Here is a 22,912-nt window from a genome sequence, read left to right as displayed (position 1 = left end):
ACAATGTTGAATAGAAGTGGTGATAGCGGGCATCCTTGTCTAGTTCCTGTTCTCAAGAGGAATGGTTTCAGTCTCTCTCCATTGAGGGTAATATTGGTTGTTGGTTTTGCATAAATGCCTTTTATTATGTTGAGGACTGAGGACCACACTTTGAGAACTACTGGTCAAGGGATTTGGTGTGAGATAGTAGAAACTATCTTCCTAGATGGATCAAGACACAGATGAACCTTCATGGGGCAAGAAATGGAATAGTTGATTCCACTCTGACACACTTTAGACTTTGGTTTTAGGGCTCAGATTCATTCCTATAATGACAATATTCAACCCCTCCTCAAAGGGCTGAAATTATTCAAATATCCATATCCATTTCTTCATATATAACATTTTAAACTATACCTTTGGGATGAAAATAATCTTATGGCTATCATACTGGAATGTTCTGTTTGAACTTGTTTCAAGCACCAAAACAGAAATTTAGTTAGTAATTCTTTTCAGATGGGTCAATTAGCACTGCTGATGTTCAGGAACTATTTAGGGCCATTTAAAAATATTAGAATTATTAGCTCTAACTTCAAAAATGGAATTTAAATACATAAAAAGATCACCTTGCCTTATGAAAGTGAAGAAGACTTGAAACACTTACTGATGAAGATCCAAGACTATAGCCTTCAGGATGGATTATACATCAACATAAAGAAAACAAAACTTCTCACAATTGGACCAATAAGCAACGTCATGATAAAAGAAGAAAAGATTGAAGGTCAAGAATTTTACTTGGATTCATAATCAATGCTTATGGAAGCATCAGTCAAGACATCAAGACGTATTGCACTGGACAAATCTGCTACAAAAAATAAAAATCTCTTTAATGTGTTTAAGAGCAAAGATATAACTTTGAAGACTAAGGTGTGCTTGACTCAAGCCATGATATTTTCAATAGCCTCATATGCATGTGAGATCTGGACAATGAATAAAGAAGACTGCAGAAGAATTGATATATCTGAATTGTGGTGTTGGTGAAGAGTACTGAATGGATTTCTAGAACAAATAAATCTGTCTTGGAGGAAGTACAGTAGGAAGGCTCCTTAGAAGCGAGAATAGCCAGACTTCGTCTCATGTACTTTGGTCATGTTATCATAAGGTCCCATTCCTTGGAGAAGGATATCATGTTGGATAAAGTAGAGAGTCACTGAAAAAGTGGAAGACCCTCAATGTGATTGATTGACACAGTAGCTATGACAATGGGCTCAAACACGATTATGAGCATGGCACAAGACCCGGCAGTGTTTTGCTCTGTTGTACACAGGGTCACTATGAGTCAAAACAGACTTGATGACACCAAACAACAACAAAAATGAAGAAATACTTGACCTCTTGCCCAAATGTAAAGTGATAAAAGACACTAAGAATGGCCGTAGAATTTCATCTCCTCTTTTTTGGCAGTTTAATCAAAGAGGTCACTAGCTGGCTTAACCCATTCTCCACAGAGACAAAACCTCTGGGTGAGGTCATTATTGCTGGCATGCAAGGCTGTTCCCAGGGTGCTCATTATGTAGACTGTGGCCTTCAACTTGCCCACTGTACAGTCTGAAGAGCCTTTGACATAGTTTTTGTTACTAAACAAAGTAATTTTTAGTCCTACCCCTAGGCTATAAATATGCAACGTAGTATGAGCAGGCCTCATTTTAACCATGCTCTTCATGCATTACCAACCTGGTAGCCAAGGCAGGCCCCTCTATACCAGGAGCCCAGGCGACTGCTCAAGCTCTGCTACTTCTCTGCTTATATAAGTTTTCCCCCATAAACCCTATATTATATTTATATGCTATGGTGCTAATGGTGTCTGTTACCCCTATGTATGATAAGAATTAATTTTATTTTCATTCTCTGCTGTTCTTAAAGTGTAAAAGTTTTTAGAAGCATCTTTGTAAGTATTTTATTACTTTTGTATAATGCCTATTCCCCTTGCCAGGAACTTATTTTCACATTACTATTAGAATTGATTCAAGGGGAATAAACCGTAGCATTGGTCTTAGAATATCCATAATATTCTAAGTACGAAGTGGAGCTACTCTGCAACCTAGAATAAGGCATGCCTTTTGTTCTGGTTACCTAGTGTTGCTCTGACAGGAATATACCACAAATGGGATGGCTTTAACAACAGGAGTTTATTTTCTTACAGTTTGGAGGCTTTAAGTCTGAGTTCAAAGTGCCAGGCTCTAGGCACTATGTGAAAGCATCTCAAACTTGAGCTTCAGCTCTGCCTCCTGCTTCCAGCCCACAGAAGCAAGAGGCTTTTTTCTTCACTCAGACTCTGGTAGCATAGTGCCTAAGGCACTTGACTGCTAACCAGAAGGCTGGCGGTTCAAGCCCACCAGCCACTCCTCGGAAGGAAGGTTGGGCATTCCTACTTCCGTAGTGATACTGCCTCGGAAATCCAAGGAGGGGTCGCTATGAGTTGGGGCCGACTCGATGGCAAATAACAACAACAACAATAGACAGCTGCTGGCTGCTGAGGCTGACAAGCCCAAGGTTGACAAGTAAAAAGCCACAGTCCTGATATTACCAAATCACATGGCAGGCCATTAATTCAAGTCCACTGTAAGTCCCAAGGTTGGCAGAACATGGCAAGCTGCTGAACAACAACATAGCTACATGCAAGGTTCAAGGTGCCATATGCTAGAGACCATTCCCAAAGCTGCTTCTTATATACGGGAAGCAGACCACATACCCAAAGCAGCTACTCAGCTGCTTGTGGTAGATCCCACCATGGAGCTGACTGCCAGTCTCATCATGGGGAATAACTACCACCAGCTGCCCAGCCACTCAACGAGGCCCAGCCAAGTTGACACACAAACATAACCACCACATCTTTCAAGTGAGTCAGTCACCATATATGGGATGTAATACATACATTACATTAACTTATATGCATATCCTGGAGCCATGGGCAGAGCATATATATCCTTTCAGGTGGAAAAGGTTGCCTTTTCTATAGAAAAAGTTACCCGAATGCTCATGGAGGGACATAGAGAAGACATTTTCTGCATTTCCAACTGTTATTTAAATAAAACCAAGTTAAAATAAAAATGTAATTCCTTCTTTAGTTGTCCACTAAAAGGTAAACCTTGTGTTTTCTGGCCAACCTTGAATAAAATGTTAAGAAACCAGGTACAGAAGTTTAATAAAGAGTTAAACCAAAGAAACTGAAGAGAATAGCAGGGCTGTCAGCGCTTAGGTTACCTGGTAGCAGAACATTAAGGCTCAAGATTCAATGTACTAGTGAAAAAAAATGGGACCAAAGCTTAGTGAACAATTTTGTTTTTTCCTTAGATCATTTTCCACTTTTCTCTCAAATTGCTTTCAATAATTATTTTGCACTCCATGGCTTGTTAGCATGTGTGGGTTTTATACTAGTCATAATTCTATCCAAACAAAAACTCATCACCTCTAAAGATAGCACTTCCAAGCCATGCTTATCTGAAGAGAAGGGTGGCACAGCAGCCGCTGCCTTCGGTGCCAGAAGGAAACTGGGTGGGCCCCAGAGTGCGAGGATGGACGGCCTGCTGCAGCCCAGGCAGCACTGCGAGGAAGCCAAGAACTGAGAGTTTCTGGTGAGGAGCAGAGTCAAATCAGGCACTAGTGGTCACGACCTAGTTTATCTCAATCATGCAGGGGAAAAGAGAGTGTAGGAACATAAAGCTAGCCACTTGATAAGTCAGAAAGACCTTAAAAAGAATTTCAATTAAAAAGGGTCCATCAAAAATATTCTGAATTCTACACCATAGGGAATATGTTGTAGGGATGGTGATTGTTTATCCAACATCTGAGGAGCTTTGTCAATTTGATGAGAGGAATATCCATACTGTGATTGAAGTGCTATTGTTTAAGATATTTAAAAATATTTTTCAGATACTAAATAAGTGACAGTTAAAGCTGATCAAAGGCAGGATACTTGAGGCTTTGAAAAATTATATTCCACTTAAAAACAAAAACAAAAAGAGCCAACTCAATTGCTGTTGAGTCAATTCCTACACAACACACAAATTTCTACTGAGCATGTACTCTGTGTTAGATACAAAGTAAAGAAAAAGAATAATCTAGGAAAACGACCTAAGTGCCCAGTGGATGAATAGATAAACTACAATGCATAAATGCAATGTAATATTATGCAATGTCAAAGAATAACAATGAATCCATGAAACATTTCATAACATGGATGAACCTGCAGGACACTATGTTGAATGAAATAAGTCAATCACAAAAGGGCAAATATTGTATGAGACCATTATAATAAAAAGTCAAGAAAAGGTTTACACACAGAAAGAAACATTCTTTGATGGTTACCAGGGATGAGAGGGAAGGGGATGGGAAACAATAACTAGATGGTAAATATGTATTAATTTGGGTGAAGGTAAAGGCAATATACAATAAAGGGGAGACCAGCACAATATTACTAAAGCAAAAGAAGACACTGAGAGGTATATAAGAGTTCCAGAGAGCAAAGGTAAATACTACTACATGCACAATCCTGCAATGTCAGTAAAAACAAACAATATCTATGATGGATACACAGGCAGACATGCAAGCTAACTAGCTGTGGGTAGGCGAACAGAACTATACCCACAAGCATATATCGGTTTAGCAGATGGTATCTCTACATATGTATTTGTATGTACTGTAAATATATCCATGTACGTAGTAGAGGAAATGGAGGGCAAAACTATGAAAACTTCTTAGCTATTACCAAATACCTTGAGGGAATGAGTAATTGGGCTTGGGGTTTAGGAACAGAACCTTGGGGAACAGCTAAGTCAATTGGCATAACATAGTTCACAAAAACAATGCTTTACATGCTACTGCAGTGAATAGCAACTGGGGTCTGAAAAGGTAGGGAGCAAGTGCCACCTAATATGTAAATACTGGTCTTTCTCTTTCCAGAGGAAAGATGCCTGAAGAAAATAAAAGGCTCAAAGAAATAATTAGTCCAAAGGAATATAAGAACATGTGAACCACAGCCTCCACTATCCTGAGACCAGAAGAACTAAATGGTGTCATGTACCAATACCAACCATTGTGTTCAGGACCACAGAAGGTCCTGGACAGAATGGGAGAAAAATGTAGAACAAAATTCAAAATGATAAAAAGACCAGACTTACTGGTCTGATGGGGATTTTTGGAACCCTGTTGTCTGTGACCCTCAGGCACTCTTCAAGCCTGGAACTGAACCCACCTCTGGGGATCACCTAGCAGCCAAAAACAGGGAGGCTTATGAAGTCCACAGTAACACTCATGAGGAATGTACTCATTCAGAGCAATTAACCATATGAGACCAAAAGGGCAACATTTGCTCCAAAACAAAGCCCAGAAGGCAGGCAGGGTCTGGAAAGAAGGAGGAATGGATATGGGGAACCCAGGGAAGAAGTGGGAAGAGTGCTGTTCCATTCAAGAAATTGCAACTAAGTTATGAAGCAAAATGTGAATAAACTGTGGAATAGAAAACTAATTTTCTCTGTAAACTTCTACCCAAATCACAGAAAAAATAAAAATATAATCATGGAACTGAGGGGGAGAAAAAAAGAAGAATCGAGGAGGTGTTCATTAATTCATTCATTAAACATGTATAAGCATTATCTGCCTGATAGGCAGCCAGCTAGGTACCAGAGACACAGCAATTAAACAAACAAACAAACAAACAAAAAAAACCCAAACTCACTGCCTTGGAATCGGATCCAACTCATAGCAACTCCTTCTTGGGTTTCCAAAGCAGTATCACTAGGGAAGTAGATTGCCCAACCTTTCTTCCAAGGAGTGGCTGGTGAGTCTGAACCGCCAGCCTTTTGGTTAGCAGTCAGATGCTACTCTTAGAGGATGAGAAGGATCACCATCTGTTTTGGTTACCTAGTGCTGCTCTGACAACACTATACCACAAATGGGATGGCTTTAACAAACAGGAGTTTATTCTCTTACAGTTTGGAGGCTTTAAGTCCGAGTTCAAAGTGCAAGGCTCTAGGGGCTGGGTGAAAGCCCCTCAGTCTTGGGCTTCAGCTCTGCTTCCTGCTCCCAGCCCACTGAAGCTGGAGGCTTTTCTTTACTCAGCTGCTGGCTGCTGAGGCTGACAAGCCCAAGGTTGACAAGTAGAAAGGCACAGTCCCAATGTTACCAAATCATATGGTAGGTCATTAATTCAAGTCCATTGAAAGTCCCAAGGTTGGCAGAGCATGGCAGGCTGTTGAACAAGTCAGCTACGCGCAGGGTTCAAGTGTGCCATAAGCTAGAGGCCATTCTAAAAGCTGCTGCTTATATACAGGAAGCAGACCACATTCCTAAGGCAACTACTCAGCTGCTCACAGTAGATTCCACCATGGAAGTTGATTTCCAGTCTCATCATGGGGACTACTACATCCAGCTGCCCAGCCACTCAACCAGGCCCAGCCAAGTTGATACACAAACTTAACCACCACACCAATACTAGAGCTGGGGAAGTGGTATCTGGACCAGTCTTGTTTGATCATTTTGGTTGTAGAAAGGAAGAAATTCGAGATGGGAAGAAACAATGTGGATGGAATAAAGATGTGGTTGTATGACAATGAACAACTAGCCTGGCTGGAGCTCAAGACTGTGCTGAATAAACTAAAATCCAAACTCACCGCCGTGGGGTCATATTCGACTCCTAGCGTCCCTTCCTTGGGTTTCCGAGGCAGTATCACTATGAAAGTAGATTGCCCAACCCTCCTTCTGAGAAATGGCTGGTGAGTTTGAACAGCCAGCCATCTGGTTAGCAGTCAAATACCTAAGGCACCACGCCACCAGAGCTCCCACTATGCCACCAGAGGTCTCAAAATTGGAGTAAAATTGTGGTCTGTTTTGATTGATAGGTTGTTATACATCAAATTATATTATGAATTAAAACTGTATTCTATGAAAGCATAAAAGAATACAATTCAGATATCAAGAGACATAAAAAATGCTCTTTTAACTACCTTTAGTGAAACTACCATGTAACTGAATTGATTTTTCAAGCAAAATCTATAGCTAAAAAGGAGCTTCCTAAAAGCTCAAAGTACAAACAACAAAAAACAATGTTCATAAAGCTGCTTACAGTATGAGAGAGAAAAAACATTTAGTTATTTTTAGAATTCAAAGAAGCATAAGAAATAGAAAGGAAGTCATAATTCCAGTTCTACATCTTTATATTACCTAAGAAAAAAATGAGGTCTACAGAACATAAAAAGCATCTCACCATCCCCCTCCCTAACTACTAACAGAAGAGATAGTGTGGTAAACACACATACCATTTGCAGTCAGGTCGATTCCAACTCATGGCAACTCTAGTGTGTCACACTAAAACTGTGATCCATAGGATTTTCAAGGCTGTAACCTTTTGGAAGGACCTTTCTTCTGGTCTCTGAATGTGTTTGAACAGCCACCCTTTCAGATGGTATTTGCATCACCCAAGGTTGTTGTTAGGCGCTGCAGAATTAGGTTCCAACTAAAGTGATTCTTTGTACAGTAGAACAAAACACTGCCCAGTCCTGCCATCCTCCCAATCATTGCCATGTCTGAGCCCACTGTTATGGTAATTGTGCCAATCCACTGCACTGAAAGTCTTACTCTTTTTCACTGACCCTTTACTAAGGTGATGTCCTTCCCCAGGGACTGCTCCATCCTGATAACATGTTCAAAATACATGAGAGGAAGTCTCACCATCCTCGCTTCCAAGAAGCATTCTAGCCGTATTTCTTCCAAGTCAGATTTGTTTGTCCTGCTGACAGTCCAAGGTATATTCAATATTTTTGGCCAACATCATAATTCAAATGCATGAATTCTTCTTCAGTCTTCCTTAATCATTGTCTAGCTTTCTTATGTATATGAGGCAATTGAAAATGTCATGGCTTAGGTCAGGTGCATCTTAGTCCTTGAAGTGACATCTTTGCGCTTTAATATTTTAAAGAGATCTTTTGCAGCAGATTTGCCCAATGCAATGTCACTTGATTTCTTAACTGCTGCTTCCACGGGCATTGATTATGGATCTAAGTAAAATGAAAACCTTGACAATCTTTCCTCCAGTTATCATAATATTATGAGGATTACTGGTCCAGCTTTGAGGACTTTTTATTTCTTTATGTTGAGGTATAATCCATACCGAAGGCTGAAGTCTTTGATCTTGACCAGTAAGTGCTTCAAGAACTCTTTGCTTTCAGTGTGTTTTGCATATCCAAAGTTGTTCATGAGTCTTCCTTTAATCCTGATGCCATGCTTTTTTTCATATAGCCTAGCTTCTCAGATTATTTGCTCAGTACACAGATTGTGTAAGTATGGTGAAAGGATATAACTCTGACACACAGCTTTCCTGATTTTAAACCATGCATGATTTTAAACCTTTGTTCTGTTTGAATGACTGCCTCTTGGTCTATGTACAGGTTCCACATGAGCACAATTAAGTGTTCTGGAATTCCCATTCTTTGCTATGTTATCCATAATTGGTTATGATTCACACAGTCAAATGCTTTTTCACAGTCAATAAAACACAAGTAAACATATTTCTGGCATTCTATGCTGTCAGCCAAGATCCATCCAACTTCACCAATGATATCCCTAGTACCATATACTCTTCTGAATCCAGCTTGGAATTCTGGAAGTTCCCTGTGGATATACTGCTACAACTGTTTTGGAATTATTTTCACCAAAATTTTACTTGCATGTGGCAGTAATGATACTGTTAGATAATCTCTGCATTCTGTTGGATCACCTTTCTTTGGAATGGGCACAAATATGGATCTCTTCCACTCATTTGGCCAAGTACCTATCTTCCAAATTTCTTGGCATAAAAAATGACTGCCTCCAGAGCTGCATCCATTTGGTGAACCATAACAATGGGTATTCCATCAATTCCTGAGCCCTTGTTTTTCACCAATTCCTTTAGTGTACCTTAGACTTCTCCCTTCAATGCCATCAGTTACTATCATATGCTACCTCCTGAAATGGTTGAATGCCAACCAATTCTTTTTGGTACAATGACTCTGTGTATTTCTTCCATCTCCCCTTGGTGCTTCCTGCTTTATTCAATATTTTGTCCATAGAATCCCTCAGTATTGCAACTCAAGGCTTGAAATTTTTATTCAGTTCTTTCCGCTTCAGAAATACTGAGCTTGTTCTTCCTTTTTGGTTTCCTGACTCCAGGTCTTTGCACATTTTACTGTAATACTTTGCTTTCTCTTCTCAAGCTCTTCTTTGAATTCTTTTGTTCAGTTCTTTTACTTCCTTTCTTCTATTCACTTTAGCTCCTCTACATTCAAGAGCAAATTTCAGAGTCTCCTCTGACATCTATTTTTGGTCTTGTCTTTCTTTCCTGTCTTTTAAATAAATAACTTTTTGCCTTCTTTATGTATTATGTCCTTGATGGCATCCCACTACTCACCTGGCATTTGGCTATTAGTGTTCAATACTTCAGATCTATTCTTGTGATGGTCTTTAAGTTCAGGGAGGATATGTTCAAGGTTGTACTTTGGCTCTCATGGACTCAATTTAAATTTCTTCAACTTGAACTTCATTATGAGCAATTGATGGTCTGTTCCACAGTCAGCCCCTGGCTTTGTTCTGACTAATGACATTGAGCTTCTCCATCATCTCTTTCCACCGATGTAGTCAATTTGATTCTTGTATATTTCATCTGGTGAAGACTACATGTATAGTCACCATTTATGTTGTTGAAAAGTGGTTTTTGCAATGAATAAATCATTGGTCTTGCAAAGTTCTATCATTCTGCCACTAGTCTGTCAATCTGTCATACTGTTGTGGCTCACATGTTGCTGTGATGTTGGAGGCTATGGCATCAGTATCTGAAATAACAGCAAGGTCATTGTGGTGGCCAGGTTTCAGTGGAACTTTCAGACTAAGATAGAGTTGGAAGAAGAACCTGGAGATCCATTTCTAAAAAAACTGGCTGTAGTAGTTAAGGTTGTTGTCAACTTGGCTGGGCCTTGTTGAGTGGCTGGGTGGCTGAAGATAGTTATTCCCCATGATGAGACTGGCAATAAACTCCAGGGTGGAATCTACTGGAGCAGTTGAGTAGCTGGTTTAGAGATGTGGTCTGCTTCCCGTATATAAGGAAAAGCTTTGGGATTGATGTCTAGCCTTTGGGCATGCTTGAACCTTGCATGTAGCCAAGTCATTATTCAACAGCTTGCTGTATCCTGCAGATCTTGGGACTTCATCTGGACTTGAATTAGTGGCCTGCCATGTTGTTTGGTAACATTGGGGCTGTGCCTTTCTATTTGTCAACCTTGGGCTTGTCAACCGCAGCAGCCAGCAGCTGTTTGAGTGAAGAAAAGCCTGAAGCTTCAGTGGGCTGGGAGAAGGAGGCAGAGCTGAAGCCCAAAGTCAAGGAGCTTTCACCCAGCCTCTACAGCCTGGCACTTCAAACTCAGACCTAAAGCCTCCAAAAATTGTAAAAGAATAAACTCCTGTTTGTTCAAGCCCTCCCATTTGTGGTATATTCCTATCAGAGCTGCACTAGGTAAACAAAACACTGGCCAAAAAATATTCTTGTGGGGGGAGGAATTTTATTGGAACTCCCTGATAAGGAATTCAAAAGACTGATACTTAGTACCTTTCGACAGATTAAGAATGTAATGAAGGTTAATAAAGACAACACTAAGGAAATTATAGACATCAAAGAAAACAGACAAAACTCTAAAAGAATCCAAAAAACTAACATATACACAAACTGACAAAATAAACAGAAAATCAGAAACCATACAAAAACAGCAAATAGAAATCTAGAAGATTAATACTAAAATTTCAGAAATAGACAATGCATTGGAAAGGCAAAAGAGCAGAATCAAATTAATGGAAAAAATAGTGAAATTAAAGATAAATCTCTTAATACTAATTTATTAGAGGAGCAATCAGAAAAAAGAACAAAAAAATGAAGAAGTAACATCATCAAGAGGAATAATTTATATGTGATTATAATTCCAGAATAGGAAAAAAAAGAAAAAACACCAAGAAAATTGTCACATAGATGTGTTAGGAGAGAACTTCCCTAATATCTTAAAAATTGAGAAGATATATGTTCAAGAATCTCAATGAGCCCCAGATAGGATAACCCTCAAAGGAAAATCACCCAGACATATCATAATCATACTTTCCAAAGCCAAAGGCAAACAAAGAATCCTGAAAGCAGCTCAGGAAAACAAAAATATTACCTACAAAGGTAAAGAAATAAAGAGCTCTGACTTTTCAGCAGAAACCATGAAGGCAAGAAGGCAACAGGATGACATATATAAAACCTTGAAAGAAAAAAATATGCCAACCAAATACCATATATCCAGCAAAACTGTCCCTCAAATATGATAGCAAAATCAGGCCATTTCCAGATAAACAGAAACAAAAGAAATTTGTATAATTTGACTAATCCTTTTGAAGTGCTGAAGAGAGTCCTTTGGACAGAGAACTGACAACGACAGATAAAAACCCGAGATTAAGACACATAACAACATCACACAGAAGTCAACAAGTTAAACAAACAGCAAAAAAAAAAAAAAAAAAAAAAAAAAGCTATAAGACTGAATATAGGGAAACAGATGCCAATTTGTAGATGATGACAACTACAAAGCAAAAAGAGGATATAAATGCTGTAGTTATAGAACTTCCAGGTGGACAGGAAGTCAAGATGATATCAAGATAGAATGGACTGTTTTAAACTTAGGAAGATAACAATATATTACAGGGTAACCTCAAAGAAAATTAATAAACCTTGAAACCAAAATATAAAAGAAAATCAAAGAACTCAATACAGAGGAATATACAAAACAAAGAAACTATCAATACACAAAAAAAAAAAAGAAAAGAAAAACAAAACCAAACATAAAAACAGCAAAGTGACATAAGTTAATTCATACTTATTGATAATTACACTGAATGTGAATGGATTAAATGCAGCAGTTAAGAGAAAAAGAGTAGCAAGACAGATTAGAAAACATGACCCATCAATGTGTGATCTATAAGAGACATACTTTAGACACAAAGACAAAAACAAGGTAAAAATTAAAAGATAGAAAAACATTTATCAAGCAAATCCAACCAAGGAAGAGCAGGAATGGTGGTATTAATTTCTGATAAAGCAGACTTTAAGGCAAAAGTCAACAAAAGAGACAAAGAAGGACATTATATAACATATAAAATATCCATCCAACAAGAGGATATAGCTATAATAAATATCTACAGACCCAATGAAAGAGCCCCAAAATACATCAATCAAACTTTAACCATACCACCAAAATCAAACTCACTGCTGTGGAGTCAGATCCGATTCATAGCGACCCCTCCTTGGGTTTCCGAAGCGGTATCACTATGGAAGTAAATTGCCCAACCTTCCTTCCAAGGAGGACAGGTGGCCAAAAAACACATGAAAAAATGCTTGTGATCATTAGCCATTACAGAGATGAAGATCAAGAAAACAGTAAGACATCATCTCATTTTACCAGTAAGAGCAAAGTTAAAAAACAAAAAAGCAAACAAACAAAAACAGAAAAGAATAAATGCTGGCAACTGTGTGGAGAGACTGGAACTCTCTTACACTGCTGGTGCTACTGTGAAATGGTACAACCACTGTGGGAAATAGTATGGTGCTCCTTAAAGAAATAGAAATACCATATGATTCTGCAATCCCACTACTAGAGATATATCCTAAAGAAGTAAGAGCCATAACATGAATAGATATATGCACACCCATATTCATTGCAGCATTATTCACAATAGCAAAAAGATGGAAATAATCTTAGTGCCCATCAATGGATGAATGGATAAACAAGCTGTCATATACACAGAATGGGATTCTATAGAATGCTAAAGAATAAGGTTGAATCTGCAAAATACCTCATAACATGGATTATTCTGGAGGATATTATGCTGAGTGAAATTAGTTAATCACAAAAATCAAATATTGTATGAGACCACTACTCCAAAAAATCAAAAAAGTTTTACACATATAAAGAAACATTCTTTGATGGTTACAAGGGATGTGAAAGGGATGAGGGAAAATCACTAACTACATAAGAGACATGCACTAACTTGGGTGAAGGGAAAGTCAATAAACCATAAGAAGGAGGTCAGCACAAAATGATTAAGGCAAGGAAGACACTGGGAGGAGTAAAAGAGTTCAAGGCAATAAAGGTTAATCCTATCACATACACAATTCTGCAATAACATCAATAACAATAATCTCCGAGTGAATACCTAGATAGACACATAGGCTGAACAGGTGCGGGAATGTAAATGAGACTATACCCATGAACCTACGCAGATTTGACAGAGGATATTTCTCTATATATATTTACATACACTGCAAATATATTCATGAACATAGTAAAGCATACAGGGGGGAAGTAATAAAAAAAAACCTTTTTAGCCATAACCAAACACCCTGAAGGAATGAGTTGCTGGGCCTAGGCTCAGGACCACAGTCTCAGGGGACAGGAAGGTCAATTGGCATAACATAGTCCACAAAGCAATGTTCTACATCCTACTTTGGTGGGTAGTGACTGGGATCTTAAAAGCTTGTGAGCAGCCATCTAAAGTGCAACTATTGGTCTCTGCATGTCCAGAGCAAAGAAGAGTGAGGAAAATCAAAGACTCATGGAAATAATTAGTCTAAATATCCAATGGACCATGCAAATTCCAGCCTCCATGACTTGGAAACCAGAACTAGATGGTGCTTGGCTACCACTGCTGAACACTCTGAAAGGCATCACAATAACAGGTCCTGCATAGGTGAGAGAAAAATGTGAAATGAACTTCAAAATAATAATAATAATAAAAAGACCAGGCTTATAGGTCTGATAGACACTGGTAGAACCCCTGAGACTATGAGACTTAGTCATTCTTCAAGCCTGGGATTGAACTCACCCTTGTGTTTAGCCAAATGACAGAGCTATAAGGTGAACAGTAACACCAGGGAGGTACACCCTTCTTAAAACAATCAACCATATAAGTCCAAAAGAGCAGCGCATGCCAATGAATGAAGGCAGGAAAGGATAGAAAAAAAGGACAAATGGAAACAGAAAACACAGAATGGAAGAGGGCTCTTACATCGTGGGGATGGCAATCAATGTCACAAAACAAAATGTGTGTGAATTGTTAATGGAAAGCCAATTTTCTCTGTAAACTTTCATCCAAATCACAATAAAAAGTAAATAAACAAATAAAATACTTGGCCAGTGAAAAATCTTACAAACAGCAGAGTAACATTATCTGATAAAGTGCCAGAAAAAGAGCCCCTCAGATTGGAGGGCACTCAGAAGAACACTGAGGAAGTGCTGCCTTCTCAACGTAGAATCAACCTCAATTATCACCCAAGGATTCATACATACATGATGGTAAAAGTAATTTGAAAACCATAAAAAGTTTTATATATATGTTGTTGTTGTTGTTATTTGCCGTCGAGTCGGCCTCGACTCATAGCGACCCCTCATTGGGTTTCCGAGGCAGTATCACTACGGAAGTAGGATTGCCCAACCTTCCTTCCGAGGAGTGGCTGGTGGGTTTGAACCACCAGCCTTCTGGTTAGCAGTCAAGTGCCTTAGGCACTATGCTACCAAAGCTCCTTTTATATATATATATATATATAGTGATTTCCAACAGATATAAGAGCCAATATATTAAACTGTTCATTCAATAATAAAAGATGGAAAGAAAAAAATGTAGGCTCCAAAGAGAATCCGTATAGATAGATCCTACACATATTTTTCCCCAGGAGATGTAATTCAATATTTCTAAGTGACTTACCTAAATATTATAAAATATAGAAATTCTGATAAAGTAATCCCAGATTTAGAAAACTATATTTGATATATACATTCTGTGGAGCGCTGGTGGCTAGTGCCTAAGGCATGTGACTGCTAACCATAAGGCTGGTGGTTCAAACTCACCAACCACTCCTTGGAAGGAAGATCGGGCAATCTACTTCTGTAGTGATACCGCCTCAGAAATCCAAGGAGGGATCACTATGAGTCGGATCCGACTCGATGGTGGTGGGAGTTTTTTTTTTTTTATACATTCTTTGATTTTAGGGAAGGTCTTATCTTAAATTTTAGCATGCATCAGAATCATCTACAGGGCTTGTTAAAACATAAATTGCTGAGCCTCACTCCCAGATTTGATTCAGTAGGTTCTGTGGGGACACCTGAGAATTTGCACTTCTAACAAGTTGCCTATGTTGGCTGACATAGTAGAGGTCCTGGAACCACACTTTGAAAATCACTGCTCTAGGAAGAAGAATATGCTTGCCCCACCTATGATTCAACTGCAAGGGACATTTTGCCTGTGCAATGATAAGGTCATGCTTCTTAAATTCACAATGAATTCTCATCTTTCTTAGCAGGAAGACATTCTGTGTTATTTTTCATTTGCACTCATTTTTAGACTGCTTTTGTGTTTTCTTGGCTTTTCTCATGATTGTGCTTTATACAGATCACAATGTCCTACTTTTTTTCCCCCATTTTGTTTTCTCTTATAGTTTAGATGTTAGAGTGACCCTCAGTAAATGAAGATGTGACAATATCATGATCACTTCCACAGAGCTGAATTTCCAGAATTTATCTAACATTTTCCCTTGTCCAGGAACAAATATTTTGCTAGAGTTTTCTGTTTTTACAGTAGCCCTTTTGTTAAGTGTGTACAATGTCTTAGAGCATATTTAAGTAGGAAGGAAAGCATGTTGGTACTCTGACCACATTTGGGCATCCAGAATTTGATTCTTCAGTCTTCTCTTTACACAGAGCAATGTGCACAATGCCAGGGTTCCAATATTCATTTCTACCCTGATTATAATCCTTTCTTCCTGAAAACTGAAGCATATGCATATGCATATGCATGAAGTACATGAAAATTTGGAACAGAAGCTCTGCGACCTTGGACTGGCCTGTGTAGCTATTTATTCTGCTTAACGCATTATTGAATTTTAAGGTCAAACTAATGTTTTCTCAATGCCATAAGACTAGAAGTGGGCTACTGATAGGAACACCCTGGAGGATAAAGGTACAAGATTGTAACTATCATCAAAAGGACAAGAGGTGAGCCTAGTTTAAATTCAAGTTTTAGGGAGCTGAGACATTTCTGCTATTTACCATCTTGCCAGATCACGATCAAAGTTACTCAATTAATTTGAGCAATTCCAGAATGCAACGTTTCTGGAGAACTTGTCTGTTTACAACCTTAATGCACAATACCCTGGAAGACTGGGCATTGGTACAGGATGCTACAGTAAGATCACATCCTTCACTAGAGTCCACAAGCCTCAAAAAGATGGACTACTGAGATCTGGGGAGCAAGTAAAAAAATCAACCCGTTATTTAAGTTTTAGCTTAACTCTTCTTAAAGCTTCCTAATCTTTGTACTAATCATACTCTTTTAGTACTAATTCCAAGCTAGAAAGTCAGTGTTTTAAAACTTCTTTTTCTCTCTCCATTTGTCAGATGGAGAATTATCTTTCTTCGCACTGGTCAGCAATATATTTTAATGCTTAAGTGTGAATGATTTCTCCACTGTATTCCTGGCTCTCTTTTCTCTTCCCATGTACTGAAGATCACATGAAAATGCCATTGTCTCAATCTATTTGTGCTTTCAAGGCTCTTTAAACCTGCTTGGTTTGTTGTAAGACATTTCCCCCACTTTTTCTCATATGCAGATTTGTAGGATACAGCTGTAAATTTGTTTCCAATAAATTTTTAAATTAGCTTTGTATCCTTCCAGAAAACTTGAGTCATAGGAAATTTAATAATACTTAAGTTACTTTTAAAAATCTTCATCCTTATAATCAGAAAACACTATAATAGCCATTGGAGTAAAATGGGTATACAATATAAAACGGTGAGAAGCACATTACATAGAATCTCTATATATCTGAGATAAATAAATTCCAAGGTGGAATATGATACACATATGGATAAGCACCATACAAACAGTAATGTGAGTGGTTCTGGGCAACAGATACAGCAAATTCTAATAAACTTATGATTAAAAACAAACTTGTTCTTTCTCACTTTACAGACAAATAACGAGTGAATTTGAAATTGTCTTTGAATTATAGAAGGGAAGGGTCTTAAACAAACCATATTTAGGTTTTTTTTCTCCTAATTTTTATTGTGATTTGGGTGAAAGTTTACAGCGCAAATTCATTCTCCATTCAGCAGTTCATATGCATTTTGTTTCATGACATTGACTACAATTCTGCACAGTGTAACAGCTCTCTTCCCACTTCCTCCCTGTAGTTACCTCTTAGCTGTGTCCTTCTTTCCTATGCATTCCTGCCCCCTGAGCTATCTCCGTGTGCAAACAAACAACAAAACAAACTCACTACCATCCAGTCAGATCTGACTCATAGCAACCCTTCCTTGAGTTTCTGAGGCAGTATCTCTAGGGCAGTAGATTGCCCAACTTTTCTTCTGAGGAGTAGCTGGTGGGTTTGAACCACCAGCCTTCTGGTTAGCAGTCAAATGCCTTAGGCACTACACCACCAGAGCTTCCCCCCTGTGCAAACACTGACCTTCTATTCTCCCACGATTGATTGCTCTAAGGAGTATATCTAGGGTGTAAATGTTCACCCTATATGCCTGTCTATTATTTGGTTGGAAGCCACGGGAGTTTAATTCCAAGCCTGAGGGGTAAATAGGGGCCATAGCCCCAGGGGTCTCACCAGGCTCTTTCAGATCAGTAAATCTGGTCTTTTTTATGATTTTGAGTTTTGTTCCACATTGTTCTCCCACTCTATCCAGGATATCCTGCACTGATCCCCTTCCAAGTTGTTGACAGTGGTAGCTGAGCACCATCTAGGTCTAGTCTCATGGCCATATAGACTGAGGTTCACATGGTCCTCTAGTCCCTTGGACTAATTGTTTCCATGCATCTTTGGTTTTCTTCATTCTTCTTTGCTCTGGACAAGAAGAGACCCATTGCTGCATCTAGATGGATGCTTGCAAGCTTTCAGACCCCAGTCACTACTCATCAAAATAGGATGTAGAAAAATGTTTTTGTGTAGTATGTTATTGAGCTTGATGTCCCCTGTGACCATGATCTCGAGCCCAGAGGCCCAACAACTTGCTCCATCAGGGTGATTGACTATTCCTAAGGACTTATCATAAAATTGCTCCCTGTTAATTCTAGTTATATGGACATTCTTACAGTACATTCAAATATGTATGTATATAGATTTTCATTTTATAGGGTTCTAAGGGCAAGAACCAGCCACTCCTCGGAAGGAAGGTTGGGCAATCCTACTTCCGTAGTGATACTGCCTCGGAAACCCAAGGAGGGGTCGCTATGAGTCAGGGCTGACTTGACGGCACATAACAACAACAACAACAAGGGCAAGAACGTTCTATAGTATGAATATGGTAACAGAATGCTTATGTAAGCAATGATTATATGCCTGGGGTTGTTTCTGCTCATTCCAGCAGAGTAAAGACATTTGTGAGGAAATCAAAGTAGAAAAATTACAAGTTGCAATTTTAGTATGCTTAGTATTATTACATTACCAGAAAGTGTAGGAAAATCATGGTCAGTACCTTCCGTAGTCAAAATTGTCTTCTTAGGAATTTAAACCTTAGAAATGGTTTTCAATCTGAATGATTTTAATTACTTTAAGTATGGACATTTAAGGCTTTAGAATGCCTATATTCTGGTCTATGTCTTATTAAAATTTAATATATGTCCAATTCTGTCATTTGTTGTTGGTATTATGTGCCATCAAGTCAGACCCGACTCATAGCAACCCCTCCTTGGGTTTCTGAGGTGGTATCACTATGGAATTAGATTGCCCAATCATCCTTCCGAGGAGTGGCTGGTGGGTTTGAACCACCAGCCTTCTGGTTAGTAGTCAAGTGCCTTAGGCACTACACTACCAGAGCTCCCAATTCTGTCATAGTTCTCTCAGATAGTATCTGAAGATGAAAGCAAATATTTTCTAAAACTAAGCCCCTAAAAAAGATGGGGACCATCAAACTATTCTAGTTAAAGTCTTATTTAAAAAAATAAAATCTCATATATTTCAATAAAAATCTCTACCTCAAGCCTAGAAAAAAACCAAAGAATTATAATGATATCATACTATGATATTTTAAAGATGTATTTATAATATTAGAAATAAGATGCTAAGTATGCCTTCTACATCAGTTGGGGAAACTGAAATATTCAGATGGCATTAAGATCTATCATCATGATTGATCACCAAATGTGAGAATCCATTGTCAGTGATAGGACATCATGAAGAAATGAAAGAATTAGAGTACCTTTATTTGTCAAACATCTGAACAGAAAGCTCATCAGACTTTGTGGCTTCAACCAGCCTCACTAAATGACTGAGCAAAGTCTAATATCCCAGAAAATGTTTGCGAATGAATTCTCCAAAGGGGAGAGGAATATATCCTTGGCCTGGGATAATATTCTATAAGAAGGACACTAACTATATTTGCTGACCTCCTTGTAGAAGAAGGGAAAATGAATAGAATGCTGCACAGTTCTACCTAAATACATTCTTTTAACTTCATTTCTATTCACATAAAAATTTTTGCTTTTATTTTTCACATTCCATTGGATCAATCCTTTTGCTAAATGTATTGGTCACTTTTTTTTCATTTATAGTCTGCATAATTTTATATACCTTAAAAATGTTTTTGATTACTAGCCTTTAAAATAGACCCAAAATTACACTTGAACTTTAATAATTTCACAAAACTTAAAGCAAATTATTTTAATATATGAAACAGAAAAACAAGTTAGAAGTTCATGATAGTAATTAAATCCCAAAAGCTTCTCAAACAATATTTACTGTAATAAATCACTTTGAAAATAACTCAGATTAACATTTCTTCCTCTTAAGTATTTCATTTATTTCAAGAATAATTTTTTATTAGAATCTTTTAATGAAAACCTTTTCCATAGAAAAATACCAATTATAACAGTATCTTCCTATTTTCTACTCAGATATTCAACCAAAATGCAGTCATTATATGGCCGTAAATTTGGAAGTAGTAAAACATCAGTAAGTTTCTATCATCCACAGGGCACATATGAAAAAAACAAACTTAATTACCCTTCAAATAATCAGAAAAATAAACCTTACAATTAAGTATTTCATTAGAGTTTGATTTCCTCATGTAATATCTTCATTCTTTCTCTATTAAAATCCCAAGTTTATAATTTTAAACATTAAACTCCCAAAGTAGTTAATCTGTGGTTGTTAGTAATCACTAACTCTTTAAAGGCAAAATACAGTAACTTTGTGTTGAAGCGTTATTACTATGCAAGTGTCTTCTTTGTTTTTTAAAGAAGGAAAAAAAGTAAGATACTGATTTTGCTCTGACTTACTTCTTTTTCAGCATCTTCCAGTTTCTTTTTCTTACTCTCAGGCATTAAATCATCCAACCAGCTGAGTTCCCGTTTGGTAAATAGCAAGTCCATTAACTTTCTTACAAATACTAGAGCTAATACCTGAAGCAAATAATAAATGAGTTTAAAACAGAGAAAGTAGAAATGGAAAATGTAGGGTATTATTTCTTTTTTAGGGGGAGCGTGACAACTCAATTCAAATTACAGTCAAGATTAAAACAAATATTGAAGGTATATATTCATGAAACATATTATTTGGACTTTTGCCTTTTTCATTGTCTTTTCTCATTACCTGCTCAGAATAGTGGTTATGATTTTATCCATTATCACAACCTTTTGAAGAAGCTTAAAGCAACTGTAAAATGCATTTAAATGTTTCCTTAAACCATATAGTTAATATTTCATGTTACTTTAAAAGAACATTAAACCATTCTTATCTATGCTGATATTATTTTTAATTAATTATTTACTGTCTTTCTATAACTAGACTCATGAAGTATTTGAAATGAAACATTTAATAAAATTTACTTTAAACACCCAAACGTTTCAGATTGTTAGTGTTATCTTTTACGTTAAATTTTAAAAGTTTATACTATTCCATCCAACTTCAACCTAATTTAAACTACTACTAATATTCAGAATTCTGAAGAGATAAAACTAATATGCATCACTGAAGTTCATAGAATATCTCAAACCCTAACTTAATCACTGGTTTTAGTTGCTAAAATTTGTATTAGGCTTTCCAATAATTGTTTGAAATTATTCTATTGTTCCAATGTAAGTTCACATGTTTCCAATAAGAACAGAAAATCAGAAGAGAAAGAAAGATGGCTTAGAAGTTTCATACCATCATGGGGAACACAATAGCAGCTCTTGAAACTTTTATTATCCACAAAAGGCCAAGGCAACTCATCTGAATAATTGTGAAGAGATGAACTTTTCGAAGAGGTACGTGCCTTAGGTATATAAAATCTGGTTGATGTTTTGCAGGCATCCAAAAGAGCCTTATTCTATCAAACAACTGCAAGATAAATAGACTAAATTGCTTTTCACAGTAGTACAACAATGGAAGTAGGGAAAGTAAAGGTCTACAGAAATCTAAAATATTAGGTTCACATGACATATCTGAATCATACTTCATCTGACGTCTGAGCATTAGAACAATGGGATTATTATGCATTCACTTTGAAATACTACCATTTCAGTTTAATATTCCACATCTTTTGTAATCTAGAAAAGTTAAAAAATTATTTAATCTAATGTATATATGGGAGCTCTTGTGGCGTAGTGCCTAAGGCACTTGACTGCTAACCAGAAGGTTGGTGGTTCAAACCCACCAGCCACTCCTCAGAAGGAAGATTGGACAATCTACTGCTGTAGAGATACCACCTTGAAAACCCAACGAGGGGTCGCTATGAGTCGGAGATGACTCGATGGCACATAAAAACAAGCAGAAGCCCTGAAAAATAAAACATAATCATCATTCCTTTTGGTCAGATCATAATCTTTTCCTTTATCTGACAGTTAATTATCAGGTCTTTCTGGACTTCCATTCTTTGTCCTCTCCAGGAATATTTCATCCACACCCGTGGTTTCAACTTTCAGAGACCTAGATCTCTACGTCAGGTTTCTCTCTTTGGAGATCTAGACTCATAATCAGCTGCGGAGTAGGATGTTTTGACCTTATTTTAACTCTGCTGTTTTGACCTTGACACTTTGATCCCTAATAGTTTTTGATGCTGTCTTTACAACTATAAGACCAAAACCATAAAAATTTAACCTAGATGAATTTTGATTAAGAAAGTATTTCCAGAGCAAACTTTTTGTTTACTCAATTTAATTTCTTGATCAATGACTATACAGTCAAACCATTTACATATTTTATTAAAATTATTTTCATCTGGATCAATAATGTTTCTGTTTGAATTTAACCATAAAGATAATTTTATTATTCTCAGATGATATAAATTTAATTGTTATAACTTAGGCTTTGAGCCATTTTTATCTCCCAAACCAAATTTTATAGATTGAATTCAGATTTTATAAATTATATTTTCATTAGAAGCTTTAATTCTTCTATTATATATTACTTACTAATAAATGTTACTACTTGGTAGTTTTATTTTATATGGATAATTTCATTTACTTTTTCTTAGACCAATTTTGCAGTTTTCAATGTATCCCACATAAATTGACTATTTAGAAAATGATGATTTCAATAACTTTCAATTCTATCTCATGCTATGTCTAAAGTAATATCAATTGTACATTTTCTAGAGAGGAATATTAGATTTTATTTCTGGGTTAATCTATAAGAAAATGATAAGCAATTGTCATCAAATATTTCAAAATTATAATGAAGAGTCAAAATGTTAGGGTCAAAACTTGTTATACCAAAACCTGCTTGAGGTATAATAGGAATCTCAAACTCAACATAAGCCTTTTTTCTTCTGTGTTCACTGTTTTAGGATATGGCATATCCCTTCCTTGATCATCATTTAAACCAGAATCATACACATGCTAA

At 37.2% G+C, this 22,912-nt stretch overlaps 1 protein-coding gene across 1 annotated transcript in view; it reads right to left on the bottom strand.

The window, feature by feature from the left end:
• Nucleotides 1-22,912, bottom strand: part of SLC4A10 (solute carrier family 4 member 10) — a 374,905-nt gene that overhangs the window by 20,682 nt on the left and 331,311 nt on the right. Inside the window, exons 22-24 of the mRNA XM_042781073.1 lie at nucleotides 21,236-21,409; nucleotides 20,368-20,490; nucleotides 19,305-19,369 (exon numbers count right to left, since the gene is read on the bottom strand). Of these exons, the coding sequence (XP_042637007.1) occupies nucleotides 19,305-19,369; nucleotides 20,368-20,490; nucleotides 21,236-21,409 (362 nt within the window). The remainder of the gene's footprint in view (nucleotides 1-19,304; nucleotides 19,370-20,367; nucleotides 20,491-21,235; nucleotides 21,410-22,912) is intronic.

The sequence above is a fragment of the Orycteropus afer genome, unplaced genomic scaffold, assembly GCF_000298275.1.
Source record: "Orycteropus afer afer isolate SDZICR_OR568_19922 unplaced genomic scaffold, OryAfe1.0 scaffold00084, whole genome shotgun sequence".
Lineage (NCBI taxonomy): Eukaryota > Metazoa > Chordata > Mammalia > Tubulidentata > Orycteropodidae > Orycteropus > Orycteropus afer.
Note: the sequence above shows the minus strand (reverse complement) of the source record. Positions and strands in the feature narration are given on the sequence as shown.